We start from the raw sequence: 20,193 nt of genomic DNA on the forward strand, positions 1-20,193 counted from the left end.
GTTTCTGCGAGTCATAAATACCTACGGCGATCTTTGTGGAAGGGTTTCTGCGACCCTAAATCAAGGTCACCAGCGACGTACGTCGTCCTCGACGTCGTCGTCGCAGCCACTCTTCACTTTCACCTTCTTTCCTAGCCCAGCCCCCGGATCCCCTCTAGTAGTCATGCTCCGCAACAGCGGGGAATATGATTTAGTACTTTCAACGGGATTAATAATTTCCAAGCTGCGCGCGGCGAAGCGGTAGCAGATGTCCCGACATTTTCGCACCCCATCTTCCGCGTAGACACCGTCGTCGCCTGACGTCGTCTTGCTTCCTCCGTTAACTGGCCTGCCATCCGAAGACGGCGGCGAAATCCGTCACAGTCCGTATGACGAATTTCGCCCTCTAAATTCGTCGCTGGCTCCGCCTCTGCCCGGCCACCCCTTCCAATCTCCTGTTTTTCACCTGCGTCGCTTCTTTGTGTAACGCCGAAACGACCGACCCCAGGTAGCTTTCGCGCGGAATGCCTGTATCGAGCAGGATACACGCGTCTTAAGGTTATATGGAATTGGATTTTTTTGCTGAGTGCTTTGGGACATGGAGAAGCCGATCGAGTAAATGAACCGTGAAATATTTGTAATTGTANTGCATAAACTTTTGGGATTGACTGCATAGCCAATACATCCTTAAATAAAAGAACATATTTAAAAATACGTTTATTAGATTGGATTTTAGAAATTTATAGAAAGCGATCAGAAATTCACAGGTAATAGGAAGATGAAGAATGGAGGGGCTACAAAGCAGGCTTAGGATTCGTCTTTTTTTTGTTCACCCGCTTCATAGAAATGATCGTTCAGTGTGGCTCCTTAACGGTAGCGTTCCAAACTTAGACTCAACGATGATAATAACGCTTGTACTGATCTAGAGATGCGGCGTGGGTGACAAGCGTGTTAAGTTACTGTTAACAGGATCTAACGTTGTCCCATCTGTTTGAAACACAGATCTGTTCAGATAGATCTTACATCTGTCATAATTTAAAAACAGCAGTGTAATTCTGTCGGACTTATAATATATTCTTGTGGATTCTGAGAAAAGTTGTCCCTAGATCTAATAGGACGAAGCTGGACATGCGAAATGCTGAAATAATAAGTAAGGATATGATTACTAGTATAGCTATAACTGCTTGTACACAATCAGGCATCATTTATTAATTTTCTATCCCGAGGGACAATTTCTGACGTCGATTCGATCGGACCGCTCTCTGTAATTTCAACTATACACACGCGATCAGCGTGTATGAATAAACCTGGGCTATTTTTTTATCTCGTCTTCGAAAGAAAAAAAAATTGAAAAAGAGAAGAGCGTATCCCCTCAAGGACAGGCGTAAACGCGTCTCGAGGTTATCGCCTGGATCCATTCGTTCGACTTACTGAATAATATAATGGTGAAACGTAATCGCAATGACTGCAGTCTCTCTTTAAATGATTATTCTCGAGCAGAAAGTGATTCCTTTTTTTAATTGTATAATCATAATTCTGGGATACAATCAGCTTTTCGGGATCTCGCCTCAACAGCTCGTAGTTTACCACGTGTCTATAAATAGAATTCAAAGTTGATCGGTATTGCGATTTAATGGAATGATTTACGAGCCCGTCACATTAATTCCAGCAACCGTACATCCGGCGTTTATCAGAGGCAGCAGCAGCAGCAGCAGCAGCAGCAGCCTGTGGGCTCTACTGCGCGTAGTCGTTATGTATTTCTTCGTGCGCTTTAAAGTCGAACCGTGTTCGTAGCTCGTGGATTCGTTGCTGCTGCTGCAGTGACTGTCCTTGGGACTTTCTTCTTAGAAAAGGTCTTTATTCGGGAACACGATTGCGGCTGCTACGTTCGAATTACCGGCAATCAGCTGGCGTGACTTCGGGGAATTGTTTTTTGGGACCTACCAAAAACCGCGGCGACATAGCGTTCTCCCTTTGCATTATGCAATCCGTAGCTTCTTACGTTCAAGTTGAAATAATAGTTTCTATATATCTCTTTCTATTCCTCGAACGTAACTCATTATTATTATAAAAGTGTGAGATGTGAAAGACTGCAATCCATGTGCATTTGTACAAAAATATATGAAATCAAATCACGTATACTTCTACGATATTGAAAAGTATTTTTGCCTGGATTTAACGAGAGAAGGCAACATCAATGATGATTCTTAAAAATCATTTGACATGATTGATTTGATAGGAAGTAATACAATGGCATAAGATTCTTAGCATCCGTTTTACTCGAAAAAGTAATTCGAATGGGTCGTGGCCATCGCTATTCCGAGGTAATAGAGGGCAGGTAGGCGGGTCGGTGCGGACGAAAAGTAGGGCCCCGCGGCTCCGGGGGAACGTTTTTCTCTAAATTACAGTTCAGCTCGTCTCGTTCGTTCTCCGTCGAGCCTTTCCCGCGAGCAAACCGAGACTCGCTCGCTTCTTCTTCTTCTTCTCCTCGTCGTCCTCCTCCTCCTCCTTCTCCTCGTCCAGCCATTACCTGAATTTCCGATTTCTCTCGCGCTCCGCGATCTCTCGGACGCGTCGAGGAATAAACGGCTCCGGTGATCATGTTATCGTCGTTTTGTCGAGCTTCTTGCGACGTGTGACCCGGTCCCCTCGATTCGACAAACCAAAGGAATCACCTAGATAATAATCGTTCAGTGATTACTTAGACTCCAGATTTCTCACATTCCTGTCTCATTGGCAGTAATTTTGATTTCTCTGTTCAACAGACTAGATTTTCTACGCAGTACAACATTTATGGTACTAATTGAAAAATGTTTTAAACGAGCGTTTCTCTCATCATTTAAGTACCGCAATGTGCAGCGTTTGTTACTTTTTTACGTTTCATGCATAGCATTTATATTATCTGCACAATTAATTTTCTTATAAATGCATGAAATCCGCAATCTACTTATTACGTCTGGAACAGGTGTATTAAAAGAGGAATTTGCGTATGTGGGTTAAACTACGGTTAAACATTTAGAGAGTCGTTTTACTCGAGTTAACGTCTGTCCTCACGGTGTTTAATCATACGCTACTAGAAAATCATCAATACCTGCCAGCGGAAGTAACAAGTAACACTTTGTACGAGATAAAATTCTGAACTGTTTGACGGCAGCTATTCATTAGAGATTAGCAAGCAGATCGGTGTGGTACGCGGATTTCAGCGTGCTGGAACAGAAGTTTTCACCCGAGATGTCCCGATATTTATTGGACGAGATAGGTAAACCGGATCGCGAGCCGCGAGCAGGCCACAGCTATCTTCCAGGAATGAAAATAGAGAAATAATCCAACGCCCCGGGACAAGGTTCACTTGGCGCAAATTTCCATCGTCTTGCCGCTCCACGGAAACCTCCTTCTCCTCCTTCGTATTCTCTCATCCTTTTTCTTCTCCTTCTCCTTTCACTTCGTTTCGTCAGCTGAACATGACTGCCACGATAGCATCGATCTCTCTCGATCTGGATAATTCAATCGATAACACTCGAATTTCACACCTACGTGAAAAGCTATTAACGTAGCGTAGTATAATTTTGCGATAATAAATTCCATCAAGTCTCGTTCGACGTCCTGCAAATTCCTTGGAGCTCATTTTTGCACGAAACGGCGAAGTGAAAAAGTTGCTGGACAAAGAATGTGCAAGTCCACAAATAACATAGTTTATACAATGAAATTGCTGCGCATGGATGAGAGTTGATTTAGAGAAAGACAAGATGAAGTTGTGGTCTTAAGACCAATGCACTGTTGGTGGAGGCAACTCGAAACCGACAGGCAGAACTGATGGGTAGTTTGGTCCTTCGCCGCACGAATGAACTCACGTAGGTTCGAATGTGCCCCGGCACGGAGCCATCAGCAGATGGATTCCAACCTACAATCTGCATAATTCCTCGGGCTGGATTTCCTTATCCCTTCGCCCGGCTCTCGCTCGCGCTGCTACCTCCACGGCTTCCATTAACGATTCCTTTTTTCGTTTCTACTGATCGGAACCTTGAGCCTCTGAGCATTGACTCACTCAAGCCAATTCGTGGCAACTTTTGCTAATTTTCAGTCATAAAAATTTTATTACCAATTCTGATATTTAACGTTTATTGCGGAGAATCAAAATTGGAAGAAGGAGAACGACAAATCGTTTAATAGAAAACGTATTGACCTTTTCCCCGGTTAAGAAGTCGAGGCCTCCTCGTTTGTAGCTCGAACAGCCAAGACGAGTCGAGTGTCGACGTAACAGGGAACGGGGGTTGGGTCAGGATTTGCAAATATTGAAAGAGGCCACGTTCGAGCAGCTACTATTGACGCAGAGGCAGTCGAGGGTCGGAGTCATCGGTGCCTTTCAAGAAACCGACGCGATGCCAGGCGCGTTCCGTGTGCACCGCAGCCGCGGGAAGTTGTAATGAGCGGTAGAATGCCCGTGGGAAACGGGGGAGGGCCGATGGTCGCATAAGCGCGGGAAAGAAATGAAGCGCACGCGCTCGCTCGCGCGCATCATATTCCGTTCACAGTTTAACGCAAACGCCGTTGTATTTTTATCCGATACATTCGCTTCTGTACCATGTTTTTTCTGTGAAATTGAATTCCCTGAGGGTGCGGCAGGAGCTTTTCCGCATGCCCTCTAGAAGGGTTAAACGTTTGTTAATTTTAACGATGGACTCGACCAATAATTATAGTCCTATAAATAATTAATGGGTCGAGGTCGCGATTATAATTATATAAATAATTAATAACTCGTAATTATTAGGTTTTATTCGAGCACGTGAACTCGTAGACGTGAGGTTCGATAATAATTCCAATATAATGGCCGGTAAATTAGTTAGGAACGCGAACTCGCATGTTCGAGTTTCACAGTGGAGAATGGAAGAGTTAACGAGGAGAAAAATCATAATTTCGAGGGAGATTAATTCCCGGTTGGTTCAATCCCGTCAATTTCCTCGAGCTCTCGATATTCCGTGGTATTAAAAACTGGACGCTCGAACAGAAAATAAAATACCGTAAAGACTTCGGTTTTCCGTAAACAGAGTCGAACGGTTTGATGATCGCGTGTTTCCGGTGCACGCGAGTTGCAACAAAGATCCTACGTAGGGATCTCCACGGCTCCACTTTAATAGTCGATCATTATCCGTACATTTTTTCAAATAAGAAGCAACTGCTACGAAATACGCGTCGCTTTAATAATACCATGGAATGTTAAAAGGTTTCACGAAAAAAAGGATCAAGAATTTTTAATATATGTGTATTAGACGTGCATGAAAAAACATAATTGTGTGTGCAAAAGAACATAAATGTGTCTCATGTAATTCATAAAAAAATTGTATCTGGAAAAGATCTAAAGAATACCTGCCACGTATAAAAGTGTGCACGGTACAATGTTTAATTAATTGAATAAAGTGGAAATATTTCATCTCGGATAAAAATGCGCAGTCTAATAATTACACACGGAGCTAGAAGAATGCGAGAGGCGAAATTTAGAGATTGGTTGCATCGTTTATCAGTATTTAAATGCCAAGGTACCCGTACAATGGCGTGTCAATGGTTTTCGTGGCCACTGTGGGACCAAGAAACCAGTTCCGCGAGACGCGAAGGATTCCACGCGCATCGTAAAGACATGCTAAATATAAACCGAGGAAACGTAGGAAAACGAGCAGGTTTCGTGGCCAGATTGGCACCTGCGGACGTTAGCCAGCTGTTCGCTCGACAGGTGTCAACGTTAGAGAGTCGACGGACAATTGACTAATAATTGTTCCCACGAAGTGCGATTCGTTGAACGGTAGCCACGAATATGGCGTTCGATTCGTGAAGGTGATTTATAAACTCAGTCAGCACGATTAATGCTTATCTTAATGGTCGGCTACTTAACCCGCCGTGCAGCTTGTTCAATCGAAAGTAAATGATTATCGAAAGCCGCTCGAGAAGCGGCAAGAAAGTCTCGTTGACATAATGACCTATAAATTCCAGGCTATCGTTGCGAAGATAAGTCATTCGAGCTGTTTTTCAAAGTATATTCTTTTCTGTTATCCGAACCAGTTAGGATTCCTCGCTTTAATCATGAAATATAAGCAACTGCACAATTTCCCCTAAGAAATATTTTACGTATCCACCAAACAATTTAAAAAATATTCATTATTGCATATAAAAAAACTTTATTAATAATACAGTACACAAGCTGAATTAATTTTGGGTCATGCAAATTCCGAGTGAGCAGTGAACGCGTAACGAAAGCATAACAAAAACCCAATTGCTTTCCTCGTGACACGGGCACGTTCGTGGCTCGTTAACACGGAAACGAGCCGAGCCGTGCCGCCGCTACCATGCAAAGCAATTATGGCAGCGGAACTCCCGATCGGTGGCGTCAGTGATGGAGGATCCCGAAGGAACAGAAGTGAACGCCTTCGGCGCGAAGGTTGAAAAGTTCGAGGTCTCACTGCTATCGTATGTGTAGCAGAAGCGTGGAAAACGAGCGCTGAGCTCATCTGCATAACAGTTAATAATTCCGGTGTACCGTGTACCGGTTACTATGCAAGCGATCGCGCGCTCAACCCGCGCGTTGAACCGGGCGCACCGCGGACAATTATGAACCACCTGTTTTTCAACTCTAATGGGCTAGCGTCGTGCGCTCTAGCCGCAAAAACGGGATTCTCCGGTCGGAAAGAAGCGTTCATGAAACTGCCATTTTGTTCGATTAAGGAATATACATTTTTTACAATCATTTCCGCATTTCCAGAGTCACATCTGTGTGCAATTGTATAATCCACTATTGTTGACACTAAATTGCCAGAGCGAGTTAATTTGTAAGAGCATCTGTGTTAAATGTAATAAAAAATTTTATGGAAAATGTATTTTAAAAACAGAATATATGTAAAAATTGTTTTGAATGAAGTCCCATCAAAATTTCATTTTTTTAAAAAACTTCAATTTTGATGTTTCAGTCAAATTGACTCATTTCAGGCAAAGTAGGTACATACCCAATATCCAATATCCGACAATCTATCGCTAAATTTATGGCAAGACCAGTATACGATTAGTTACGAGAAGTATGAAAGCTGTCGTACAGAACAAGTAATTTCATTATGGTTTTCACATGTGATTGGAGATATTCACTTCGGTAACAATTGAATGATTATATATACGCGATGTAACATGCGAATCTAATTTCTCCAAATCCTTTTACCTAATTGCGAAGATACATGGAGACCTGCGAGGCATTTGGTAATGAAATGATCTTTATTGGCTCTGGAAGATCACTGGTGTTTCGGCTGAAATATCGGTGGGAGGTAATCGATCGGAAACGCGATAAGCCGAAGTACAGATACCGGGCTCGTCGATTAAAAGGGTGGAGAATGTTTCATCGAAATTGGACGGTGAATTTAATCCGGACGGCAGCGTTGCAACGTTTGTTTTGGTTCGGTCCGGAGAATCCCGTGGAGAAATGTCTTCATCCGAAGCGCTACGCACTTTTTGCCTCTCTTCCCTCGGAAGTTATTGACCATTCGGCGAACTTACGGATGATTGGTTCTAATCCCGATGAACAGAGAAATTGATGGATTCGAACAATTCGCGCGAACGTAGAACAGAATAATCGATACGTGTTTGTATTGAAGTGCTGGAATATTTCATTTTAGACGAAGGAATGCGGCAAAAAGTGTTGCCTCGGCATCCGAGTTTCAATCAAAGTTACGCTTCGCGTTCCTTCAATCATCCCAGCCGTTTCCTCTATTTCGAAATGATGAGGGTTTCCTCAATTAATTTTTTTCTGAACTATCTTCCATTCTCGGTTCAAAGGTTCACGGAATGCTAAAGAACCTACGATGGTTCGTTCCATCGTTACACATTGGTCCAAAAATGAGTGCATAATTTGTATGCAAGGACGTTAATTATTTTTTCACGATCCTGACACGGAATTATTAAGTAATGAGAGGGTTAGTTTAATTTGATCCCCTCGCCTCGGGCCTCAAAAACTTTAATCAGGCGCAGCCTCTAATCATTAAGGTTTAGCGTTAAATATTGAATTATGTTCTGGAAGATTGGCCGTTTCGTTTTAGCTGTCCTCCGGGAGCCCATCGCGTCGCGGCTTCTTATGCATGCATAACTTAAAACGAGCAATGTAACCGAGCACTACCGGTTATTAACAGTGCGTTCTAGCCGCAGTTTTATGTTCATCCGTAGGAACGTTTTAACCCCAAGAGGAGCGTGGCATGCGATGCGTACGTCGTAAATAACGAACAGACGGTAGATCCGTTTAATCGATCAGGAATAAACGAAACTGTGTTCCGCTTTTTCATTTACAACTATAATTTAGCAGCAAAACCTGACCGTTCCGTTAATAAACAAAAAAGCTCGATGAACGAGGAAATACCAAGACTAATTAGTACCTCTAACTAACTAGGTACTTCCTAATTACGTGTATGTTATAAAATATTCATACAGGATTTATATTTGAAAACAGACAATAAACAGGTGCTTGTCAAGAGGTAGCGACTTAATTAAGCCTGAGTATAATTCATAGATGATGTCGCAACCGAAATCTCTAATCAGGGATTCTCGGCGTGTCTCGGGGATGAGGAAGCCAGGCTGTTTTCTGCTAATCTCTGAAACCGGAGACGGAGGAATGTCGGTGAAGACGGTAACGATGATTAAGCGATTTAAGTCCCATCGGCGGCGGATAGTCGTTAAAGACGATCCGGGGATCGATTCCGGAAACGGACTCGTTCCGCTTGGATTACGTAAGAATTTCCTGGTTACTGGCCGATGGACCGTTTAGAAACTGATCTGGATTCGCTCAAGCTAATCCTCTTATTCGTTTCGGCATCGGCTCCCATAATTGATTATTTATCTCTTAATTGTACTTGTTAAAGATTTCTTAAATTTTCTCTAATCTCAAACATAACCGAGAAATTTCAAATGATTTTCCAAACCATATAATGTTACGTCTACTGTGTAGCATAAAGGTAAACATGTAGCAAGCAATTGATTACAGTTTGCTAATTATCTTAATTAATTAACAATTAGCATTGGGTTCTTTCTGATGCTTTGCTCTCGGGTATTTTAATTCCTACTAATTTGGAGTCTCGTTCGGACCTGCAGAACTCTCGCGGGAGCTAATTAAACATTAATTAAAGCTACCATTTGGTATTCCAATTACGACTTTGTAAAAAGATATTCCTGTTGATTTGTAAATCGTTTGCGTTCCACTGTACCATCAGTTAACTGGTTAATGAGTCTGTTTAAACAATTGACTCGAGCAGAGCTGCATATATGCGCATTCTCTTTATCGATAGATTTACACCTGCCGGCGTTAATGAATTCAGACGCAAGTATGTAAATGCAATGTAAGACAGTAGGTACATAAGTAAGATGCCACGGAGCATCTCGGTTAACGGCCGATTAATAACTTATTAACATCGCCAGTCATTCGGTTAACGATCAAGCGCTATTACTGCGTTTCTTGGGCACCGATGTAGCTACTCCAGAAAAACGGCACCGTCATTACGACGAACATTTGCAACCGCTCGCAACGAGCCTGCGGGACATCGGCAGCGACGCACCGCATTTACCTTCGACGGTTCTGCTGCGAATAAATGTGCTCGTCTTTTTGTTGCAAAGCTGTTGGCTTAGTTAGTCTTGCGATATAATCGACTCTGTACATTTTAACAGTTTTTCCACATTCGAAAAACGTTTGACGACCTTCTTCTACGATCTTAAATTGATAATTTCTTGTTTTATTTGTTACAAAAAGAATTTCGTGTTCTAGTATCTCGTCAAATCTTATTCGTCTGTGCAATCGTACAATTTGAAGCTCGCATTGTCTGCGTTCTGTTGGTACTTTCTGGTTGGTTAAAAATAATTCAAAGGAAACGAAGGGTTAAAGGTACAATCCTCTGTTCTCAGTTTCTGTCCGTGATCGCGTCGCAGGAAAAGGTGGCCTCAGGGTGCGGCACGCACGGGGCCCGATCGTAACAACTCCGAGACATGACCGTAGCTCGCGCGCGGGGCCCCTCGGCGAGGCGTCGGGCCTCGACACGCCACACATATTAGAAACGAATATAAATATATCGGGACCCACGGTGGTAGGGAAGGGCGGTCGCGTATTGGCGGCGTGGAAGTTACACGCAGCGGCGTAGCAGGACCCGAGCACCGCGATCGGGCCCCTCGTTCCCCTGTCCCCCGTTCGCGGTGCTGTTGCCCCGCGCTTCTCCGGCTGCCGCGCGGTCCCAGGACACGCTCAGTGTCCGCTCGGCATCAGCACGCCCGAGTAAGAACCACGGGCCGCTTCTAGAAGCTTTTTAACGCGTCCACAAACTGTGTTCATTTCCGAACCTCGTTTCCTTCTATCAATATTTCTTTCTCATTGGTGTTCCGGCGAATCTAGTCTCCGACGTTCGTATCTTTCCACGAGAATCGATCTGAAGGATACCAGTGATCGTGACTTTCGTTCATATTTCATTGTTATCCTGGCAAGGATCCGATTGAAAGGATTCTAGCGATGGTCTGTGACTGACTTTCATTCGCATTTCCGCTCCGATCGATTTGAGAAGATTCCAGTGATATCCTGTCGGTTCATCATCGAATGGTGCTACTAGTCGGACGTGCGACGTTGATCGGTGGTGGTTGACAAGATGAAGGTATTCCTGATTGAATTCCATCGGACCGGTCCCGGAATCGGGTGACACGTCGCGTGTCACGGCGTTCGACGTGAATCGAACCCGATCGACGCCTAGGAAAGAGAGCCGACGGTCGCGTCGGAAGGGTGGAGGCCCGCGGACCGGTGTATCGGCGTAGCCGATCGATCCGCGCGAAAACGTTGTTATCGTGTACCCCTTTGTACGTTCGGCCGCGTATTAAAACGTTAATCTCCGGCTGTACTACCGGTTATACGTACAGATTGCCTCTCCTCCCTCTAAACCCCCCCCCCGTCCCTTCTCGCCAGCTCTCATCCTTTCTCCGTGCTCTTCTTCTCTCCTTCGCGCTCCTCCTTCCTAGCTGCGTCTTCGTCCCTCGATCTCGCTCCAACCTGACCGCCACTTTTCTCTCTCTCTCTCTCTCTCTCCTTCCATCCTCGCGGCTCCGATCGCTTTCTCTGCTGTCCCTGTCCTACCGGACTCGCTCGTCCTTGTCGAGTCCTGGCGAGTCCTGTTCGGTGCTTGCGGAGCGCGTGCCAACGGAAAGGGGCCGGAAAAAACATGGTACCACGTCGGTTCGGTGCTGATAATACCTTGGTGTCTTTATCTCCCGTGAAATTGGCGAGGCTTAAACAGTGCCGTGTTCGGAGAACGGATTCTGTGTTGTGGTGTTAACGTTCCCTTGCGGTGATGATGCGTGGATTTGGGAAATTCCGAATCGTGGACAAACGGTCTGGTGTCAGTGTGACCAGGATTATTATGATTCGAAGAAGATGGAGAAACGATAATTGCTCTTGGAACTGATTGTTCATTTCGAGGAACCATGTCGAGTCTAGCGAGGAGACGGAAGACGTCGGTCCTAGGCTCGAAGAGATGGTGGCAGGGTGGCTGCTGGGCCACCAGGAGCCACCAGGAAGCCTACCTTCGGAAACTGTACGCCAGGAAGAACGAGCAGACGAGCAAGGTCGACGACGATCCATCCAACCGACGAGACCTGACCAACAGTTGGATGTCCAGCGCCGTTTACGAGCTGCCCACCAGCGAGGAACATTATTTGGACGCGTTCCTGAGGAACCGCGAGGACGGGAACGAAGTGGACGACGTGATCGGGTGTCCCGCTTTGGCCACCAGGAGGACCAGCCCCACGGAGAAGTGCGTCGAGTACTTGAACGGTGCCCACGATGTTGCCGCGTTCGAAAACGAACGGAGGATCGCAGGGGAGCCGATGATGGCCGCCGATTGCGGCTCCCTGCATTCGGGTTACGATGTCGCCGCCTCTGCCGCAGAGTGAGTTGATCCCGTTTCGCTGATCGGACCTGTCCGAGGGAAAGTTTTTTTCGGCCGACGCGTCGGCCTGTTTGCCCATACGCCCGGGTGTCACGGCAATCTTGTTTTCTTTTTCTTTCGCCGCCCTTCCTCGGGTCCTTTGGTAATGGAGAAACGTCTTCTTGTCTCGTTACGTTGATTGTTCGAGAGCTTTGATGGACAGATCTCGGTGATGTTGCTCAGGGCACTGTTTCTCAATACTTGAACAAGCATTTATCTCTTGTGTCAACTCGAGGTAATCAAACAGACACAGCGATCTCACGTTAGACAGTATAGAAGACTTTCTTCCACAGAACAATAAATTAATGCAGATATTGAAAATAATAAAGCGGATCGAAATGAGGCCATGCAATTACAGATAGTAAAAAATGTGTTATTGGCAAAAAGTGAAATCGGTTGTACGGTGTTCCATGTTTTATTGCCCGCAATGATAGACCGCCGTTTCCCCTGCGCGTAATCAGGCCAATCTTCTGCGAAACTAAATTCGCACTTTCTCGTCGGAAATTGAATTCCCGTGTTTTTCTCTCGAATGCGAGGGACGAATCGGTTTTTAAATAAGCGTGAGCACGCCGCATGGAAACTGCGGGGTTCCGAACGGGAACAGTTGCCTCAGCCGTGTAATCAGGCCTACCACTCGCTGTCAATTCGATGTTCCTCATGCAAATAAGACTCCTCGTCGCGCCCAGCGAATCGCGCTTGTGCAACTTAATGACAAACCGCCGTGTAAATTGTAACACCGCTTTACGACCAAGGCGAATGTACACTTTCCTTTTCTGTTGCGTGTACATAAACCAAATCAATAAACTCATGATTTTCTAAAGACGTTCAATAAAATAATGCTTCCCTGAAATTACAGCAGAAATTGCACCGCGTCACTAGCTTTTTAGTGTTCGGGCTCTCTGTTGTAATTTCTCTGACAAGAAATAAAGGGTGTTTCTTTGGGTATCGTAATTTCACATTCTTTCTCTTTTTTGTCTCAATTAAAATTGAAGGGTTTCGTTCAGAAGTATTAATCTTCTGTCTTATTGCATCCTTTCGTTTCCCTCTGAGATTGTAGGACTCCGCCGGGGTATACTAATTTTATTTCTGATTACATTTTTCTCTTAATTAAAATGTAGGCTGCGTGATGCGAATGGAGGTCCTTCGGTTTCTTCGAATCCGCGGACACCGATGGCAAGCAGATTTATCACTTCCTGTGGGAAAAGAATTTCTTCTCGGAACGCTATTACACCTTTACACGCACTTTCTTATGTACCCTTATCGCGATACAATAATTGAAACAAAATCTCTGCTGGTTCGGTTAAAACAAAATGAAATTGAACAAAATATATGGCTTGCGTGAGCACAAGCGAGATCAATAAAATTATTTTCTAAAGAAGATCAATAAAATAATGCTTTCCTTGCATATCCTCTATCATCGATTCCTTATCATGATACAATAATTGAAGCAAAATCTTTGATCAACGGTTTAATTAGAACTTGTCTTGGTTGCCTGTTCAATTATGAACAAAAAGAAATTGAGAAGATATGACTTGCTTAACCGTGAGACATAAAGAAGTCGAATAACTTCGTTACGACTCGAACTCAGGCATTGGATTCTGGTTACAGGAAGGTGTGCAGAAGCTGCAGGTGTCCCAGGGAGGAGCATCAGCGGACCTCGACGGAGGCGGGCGGTCCCTCGGGACTCGGCCTCGGTCCTGGTCCGCCGATGGCCATGGGCATGGGTTACCAGAGCGGGGCCGCCGGTTCGTCTCACCAGGAACCCTTCAAGAGTCCCGTGCAACCGGCCCCGCCGGGTCTCGCCCTTCAGGAGGCCCTTATGCATCATCAGAGGCACTCGCAGAGCGACGATGACAGCGGATGCGCGCTCGAGGAGTACACGTGGGTGCCGCCTGGTCTCAGGCCCGATCAAGTAAGAATTTTATCTTACGAATTATGATTCTTCTAAAATTCTATCATGCGGGAGGTATAATTATTTCGATAACGATGTGACAAATACAAACATGCTATACAGTCGTCACATGTGTTATGAATTTATAAGATAAAAAATAAAAACGCTGCATTTGTACAAAATATCAAAAGCTGTGCATGTATGTTGCAATATTTAAATGATAAAAGAAGCTCATGTTTAAAAGTTGATAGTACAAATGTTTCTTTTCACATAAATGTCTGTACACTAGTCATATGGGCGCAGCTTGATCCAATATGCGGCGTGCGCGGTGAATTTACATAAAGGTTGACTTTCTCTCAGTGAGATTTATCAGAACAGTTGCAGAATACTCGAGATATCTAGAATCACGTTCAACAGGTTCTGGTATTACTTAAAGTGGGTATCCGTTATACCGAAACTGTAATTTTGAAATTCCATAAGCTAGATCAGCCAAGATTCCATAAAATACTGATGATATGTAATAAATATCGATCCCGTAAGCAGAATAGAAGCTTCGGACTCGTATCTAGCATTTCGTTTAGGGGAGGAGCCCATCGCGTGTCTCCCATAACGAAGAATTTTAATTCTGAATAATTCATGACTGATAAATCTGAAGGAGTCTGTAGTGACCGTCAATAGACCTTAGATTCATTTCATAGATCTTTCTGTTTAACATTAAATATGTCTTTGACTAAAATGAATTGTATATTTCATTAAAATACTATATTACATTATTTCCTATTATAGTCTTCTATTTTCTTAATAACTATTGACATTAGAATAAATTAGTAGTAAGAATTTCGTTTCACTATTCTCTTTAATACGACAGACGTTAGAGTTTCTAAAGTCTAAAGCAGTCAAGCCCCATTTGCTCGCGTGTATCTTTATCAGATCCAGCGTCAGTGAAATCGAATGGACAGTCGGCATATCCAGGCGGACAAGCCGGCGCAATCCGGTCCGTTCGAAAATCGTTCCCGAAAGTATCTTTCAAAAGGGGCCGATCGATCGCGTTCGATTACGTTATCACCATAACGGTTAACGTTCATGAGTTGTACAGACACGTTACTCGATTACTTAATCGACCAACTCGATGATTTCGTGCAAGATGTAGACTTTTTATTTCGAATGTTAAATAAAAGAACGTTTATAGCGAAATCCAAATAGAAATTTATTTTAATTCTTAATATGAATTCTATTTTAATTCGATATTTGGATGAAGTTTTATTCATACGCTACATAATATGTGATAAAAAATCGTTGATACCGGAGAAATTGTTTTCAATAAACTATAATGATAAATGGTGCATCAATATTATTATACAGAATTATCTATTAGTCGTTAATTACGGGGTCTCTGGCTGCGTGTTGCAGGTACACCTGTACTTCAGCGCGTTACCGGAAGACAAGATCCCGTACGCTGGTAGTGCCGGCGAACGGGAGCGAGTGAAGCAGCTGCTGCAGCAACTCCCGCCGCACGACAACGAGGCGCGTTACTGCAGCGGCCTGACCGAAGAGGAGAAGCGGGAGCTGAGGGTGTTCGCGGCGCAGCGGAAACGCGAGGCGTTGGGACGGGGACACGCGAGCCAGCTGGAGAGGCCCCACGGCGCAGGATGCCGCGAGTGCACCAGGCCCATCGCGGCCGGAGAAATGGCTGTGGCCGCGAGCCGGGCCGGGCCTTCCGCCCTCTGGCACCCGGCCTGCTTCGTCTGCTGCGTCTGCAGGCAGCTGCTCGTCGACCTGATATACTTCTGGCGGGACGGCAGGCTCTACTGCGGCCGACACCACGCGGAGACCTTGAAGCCGAGGTGCTGCGCGTGCGACGAGATCATACTCGCCGACGAGTGCACCGAGGCCGAGGGCAGGGCTTGGCACATGAGGCACTTCGCGTGCCTCGAGTGCGATCGACAGGTAAGACCTCCCTCGTGATGATTCATTGGTCGTATGATGGATTATATCGTGAGTCGCGATTCATTGATTGCGTGATGGACGCATGGATCGTAGGTGCAGGTGCGTACAGGCTTGTCTCCTTCAATATCCGACGCTGCAAGCCTCGAGTTGACTGACGTTTAATTATTTAACTCGTTTTCCCATTTGATAATAATAGACGTTTCAGTGATTCACTGTATTCTTACAATGGCAGTACGAACTGTTTGTAGACATTCCAAGTGTGGCATTAGAAATGGTAGATTTTCACAACGTCTACATTTCGTTGTAATCTGAATTCAGTTTTGACAAGAATTAGATATATCATATTTCACATTATTTCAGATCACAGAATGATCTTGAGTATTTTGTACGGTTTCCAAGTCGGGTAATTTTGTCTTAATTCGAAGCATGAACATACGGAGCCCGTTCGAAAACGATGTTACTAGCTGTTCATGAATACTAAACGAGGGTCATGAATTATGTATCGTGTTTATAAGTCGAAAAGCCGAGCATCTGCATTTCAACCTCGCTGCTTCGAACGACGTTCAATGCGTCTATAATTAAATTAATTTTAACTTTCTCCACGGTTTTATTAAAATGTATAAACGAGAATTGCTACAAAAATGGTAACATGAAAAAAATTCAAATGGTTACGTGTGAATGCCAGGTTGTATTAACCGATAGAAAGTACACAAAAACTAAGCGGAAGCTCTTAGTCACGATTAAGTTTGATGAAAAAGCGTCGAGAGGAAAAGGCACATGTGCTGTCCCGGCGGATAAGTCCACTAGAAAAAGACTGGATATTTGTAGTCGCGATACAAATGGCAGCAGACTCGTCCGTTGCTGGTTTTTCCAGCGTGACAATTATTTACACTCGACGAGGCACGTCCGTCGAGAGTCATTTGGCCGGGAGCGCCGCGCCGGGGACGATTTAGCTGTCAGCCCCAGACCCCGACCCTCTTTGTGCACCCGTGACGGCCGTCCGCGGCATGCGGCATGATATAATTCATTGAGTCTAGGTGTCGATAAATGTCACGGACACAGTCCGCTGGACAAAGCTTCTTATCGGTCGAACCGGCTCGATAACGAACGATAGAATCGGGATTGCGATCGGTCCTCTCTTCGTGTTCCTCTTCTCTCCCGGGACTCGCGATAATCCGAGACAAAGTGCATTGGATGTAACGATGTACCGAACCGTGGAATGGATTAATGGGACGAAACGGAATCGACGCGATGATGAAAGCGTTTCTTGCGGACGGACGTGGTGATAGATCGAACAGACGGATCGAGAGATGGTCGGCGAATCGGAAAATGAATTTCTGATTCTACTGACCACTTCGTCTCGGGTTGTAGACTTGATTTGTAATATTAAGAAGCCGAGTTACGTTGGATCGGATTGAGATGTAGCCAGAGAGAAATGTATTAAATTCTATACATCGTTTAAGCTTCCTTTAAATGGCTCACAGCCAGACTGTATTTTTATTTGAACTATCCTTTTATCTTCATCAAATCTGCATTCTTGAACACAATCTCTCACACAGACCACTACTTTTGGTTTCAGCTCGGAGGTCAAAGATACGTGATGAGGGAGGGCAGGCCGTATTGCCTCCGGTGTTTCGACGCTTCGTTCGCCGAGTATTGCGACAGCTGCGGAGAACCGATCGGCGTGGACCAAGGGCAAATGTCGCACGAGGGTCAACATTGGCACGCGACCGAGGCTTGCTTCTGCTGCGCCACTTGCCGCACGTCCCTCCTCGGACGGCCGTTCCTACCGCGGAGAGGTGCCATTTATTGTAGCATAGCCTGCAGCAAAGGGGAACCACCGACGACGCCGAGCGACTCATCCGCTGGACCACCGCCGCCGCCTACTTTCCTCAGGTAGCTGCAATTCTACCTTATAACGCTCGTATGCTCACAAAAAAGAATGGAAATTGTTCAAGAGATGCAATTTCAAAGTCTTCACCCTCTTACTGTATAGTATAGTACTTCAGAGTGGAATAATAGCGAAAATTGACCAATTTGCAGGAATGCCAGGAGGCCACCGCCGCCAAGCGAGAGTTCTTCGAGTCCACCGCCACCTCCACCGCCTCCGCCACCACCGGGATCCAGACATACCCTGGGCTCGCCACGTAGTTCGCCTCGGATGAACAGGAGGCATCATCAAACGTCCGCTTCTTTGGCTACGACGCCTACGCAGAGTACGTTGAGTCCGGAGTTCCCGCCCGAAGGGTTTCCTTCGAGCGGTTCCAGACCGAGTGGCCTTGATCGAGTATTACTGGAGAGGAATCTCGAAAGATTACTCCAAGAACGAAGTAGCCACCCCGAAGAAAACCACAACGAATTGGGAAGGTAAATCCACTTTCTTTGAATTTATTTTGTCATGTAATCATTTAAAATGTTCTGTATCAAATGATCTGTAATCTACCGATCGGATGTTAACGTCGTATCTTCTTTTTTTAGGTTGATGCAAGCGCGCGACCGAGAGCCGCTAAGATGCGTTCAGAACTGCGCTCCGACGCATGCATCGAGTATGCCGGAACTTCCTCCGCCACCCAGACCATCGTCGGGGGCGTCCGCGTCCACATCGACCGGAGTCGCCGCCACGGTGTCTGGGATAATACTGGAACCGGCGACGCCGCCGACAACACTTGCCATTAGCCAGACGGATCCCCCGACGCCGACGTCGCGACGGGTGCGATTCCAAGGCGACGTAGACGTGAACGATCACCCCGCGACGTCACGCGTTCCCATGCCCGACAGGAATTCGTCGTCGTCACCCTCTCCGCCGTTAGTGTCGCTGTCGAGAACGAATGTGTCTCGATCTAGAAGCTTACAGCCAGAAGAAGTCGCCAGCACGTCCTCTTGGGGTGTGTAAATTTTTCGCATGGTAGAAAGTTCTTTCGGGGAAGAAAGAAAATTTAGAAAAGGGGTTATAAAATTTTAATCCGTCACGGCTTTACGTCTTAAATATAACATTTGAAACGCCTTTACAATAATCGTAATATTGCATCGATCATATTATTAAATATCGTTTCGATTGATGTGTAACAGGTGTTGCCGGAAGCTCGAAATCAAGGATGGACGGCGATGACGAGGATGTCGAGTCCTGTTGTTCCACGTGCAGCTCATCAAGCAGCTCCGACGAAGCTGCCGCGTACGCGTTACCACCGAGAAGAGCATATGGTGGCGTCAGGATTTCTTACGTGCCCAACGACGCTGTGGCGTGCGCGAAGAAACGTACTCCGACGTCCTCGACGCCGAATCAAACTCACAGAGACTCGGAGAAATGCGTCGTGTCTTGATGCCACCCTCGACAGACTGGGATTGTTTTCACGTGGATGATACTCATAGCTGCTGGATAGGCTTTAAAGAGGTTCACACGAATTTTGAATCGTCAACGGGAAGGATGAACGCGAGAAAAAATTAGAGTTCCTAAAACTGATGTGACCGGGATTCGCGACGTCTTCCGTTTTCCCGATGTGATCCTGAACTCGAAAGAGGTTTTATATATTCGTGTACATAGTGAACGTACTTCCGGAACGGGAAGCGAGTCGCGAAGATTCTCGCGGCGCTTCTTCTATTTTTATTACCCCGTTAAATGTATTTGATACGACGATAATGGAGTGCGATGAGAAGAAGCATAAACTCGGACCTGGAAAGCAATTATCCTTCCTCTCGTCGACGTCCATAATAATAACGTTATATTTTATTACCATTGCCATTCCCGCTCCGCGTAAACGACAGTTCAAACCGGTGCCGTGATCTTATAACACTTAAGATTCGATAGTCACGTTCTGATAAACTTTTTATCAAACAACGGTCTGAAGTGGCATATTTTATTGATCAGGACGGACTTCTTTGCTCCGTATGAAGCAGACAGTATTTTAATCGTGATGCTAATCGCATGACGTTACGCTGTAAGTACAAATGATAAGCGTTCGGACCGAGATGTAGACAATCTGAAGAATTATTCGGGGAAATAAATTCGGACGAAGTCGATTAAATTAAACTCGTATTTTTTATTATTTATTCAAAAACCTTGTATTCAATTATTTCCAGTTTCTTGTGTTTTCTCCTAATCATCGAAGCTGAAAATATTGTCTTGTCGTATCTATAAATCTTTTTATCATCTGTACAACCTTCCTCGACGCATGAAAAATCCTATCTCCTCTATCCCAGTTAAGAACAAAGGAATCGATATTTAGAAAATACTTCTACTGCATCAAAATGCGAGTCCCTACTTCGTTGCTAAAATATGAAAGTGAAACGTAGTCTGTGAATTTATTACTTAATCGTATGAACTCCGCTTGAAGAATCGACCCGAGATGGTCGAGATTAATATGTAGGGCATGAAAAATATTCAAAATTCTAGAAAAACAGTAAAGGCAG

General features: G+C 45.0%; 1 protein-coding gene across 4 annotated transcripts in view; it reads left to right on the forward strand.

The window, feature by feature from the left end:
- The window catches only part of LOC108628441 (protein espinas), an 82,633-nt gene extending 62,820 nt beyond the window's left edge, over positions 1-19,813 (forward strand). For 3 of the 4 annotated variants that reach the window (XM_026816476.1, XM_018030353.2, XM_026816477.1), the window contains 6 exons: positions 13,557-13,860; positions 15,250-15,786; positions 17,366-17,682; positions 17,830-18,153; positions 18,265-18,671; positions 18,856-19,813. In XM_026816476.1, coding sequence (XP_026672277.1) covers positions 13,557-13,860; positions 15,250-15,786; positions 17,366-17,682; positions 17,830-18,153; positions 18,265-18,671; positions 18,856-19,106 — 2,140 coding nt within the window. In that variant the 3' untranslated portion in view covers positions 19,107-19,813. Of the gene's footprint in view, positions 1-11,445; positions 11,910-13,556; positions 13,861-15,249; positions 15,787-17,365; positions 17,683-17,829; positions 18,154-18,264; positions 18,672-18,855 lie in introns of those variants that run through there. The other variant, XM_018030352.2, reaches the window with a different exon arrangement.
- Positions 19,814-20,193: the final 380 nt, after the last annotated feature.

Source organism: Ceratina calcarata, unplaced genomic scaffold, assembly GCF_001652005.2.
Source record: "Ceratina calcarata isolate Rehan_Ccalc_2016 unplaced genomic scaffold, ASM165200v1 scaffold525.2, whole genome shotgun sequence".
NCBI lineage: Eukaryota > Metazoa > Arthropoda > Insecta > Hymenoptera > Apidae > Ceratina > Ceratina calcarata.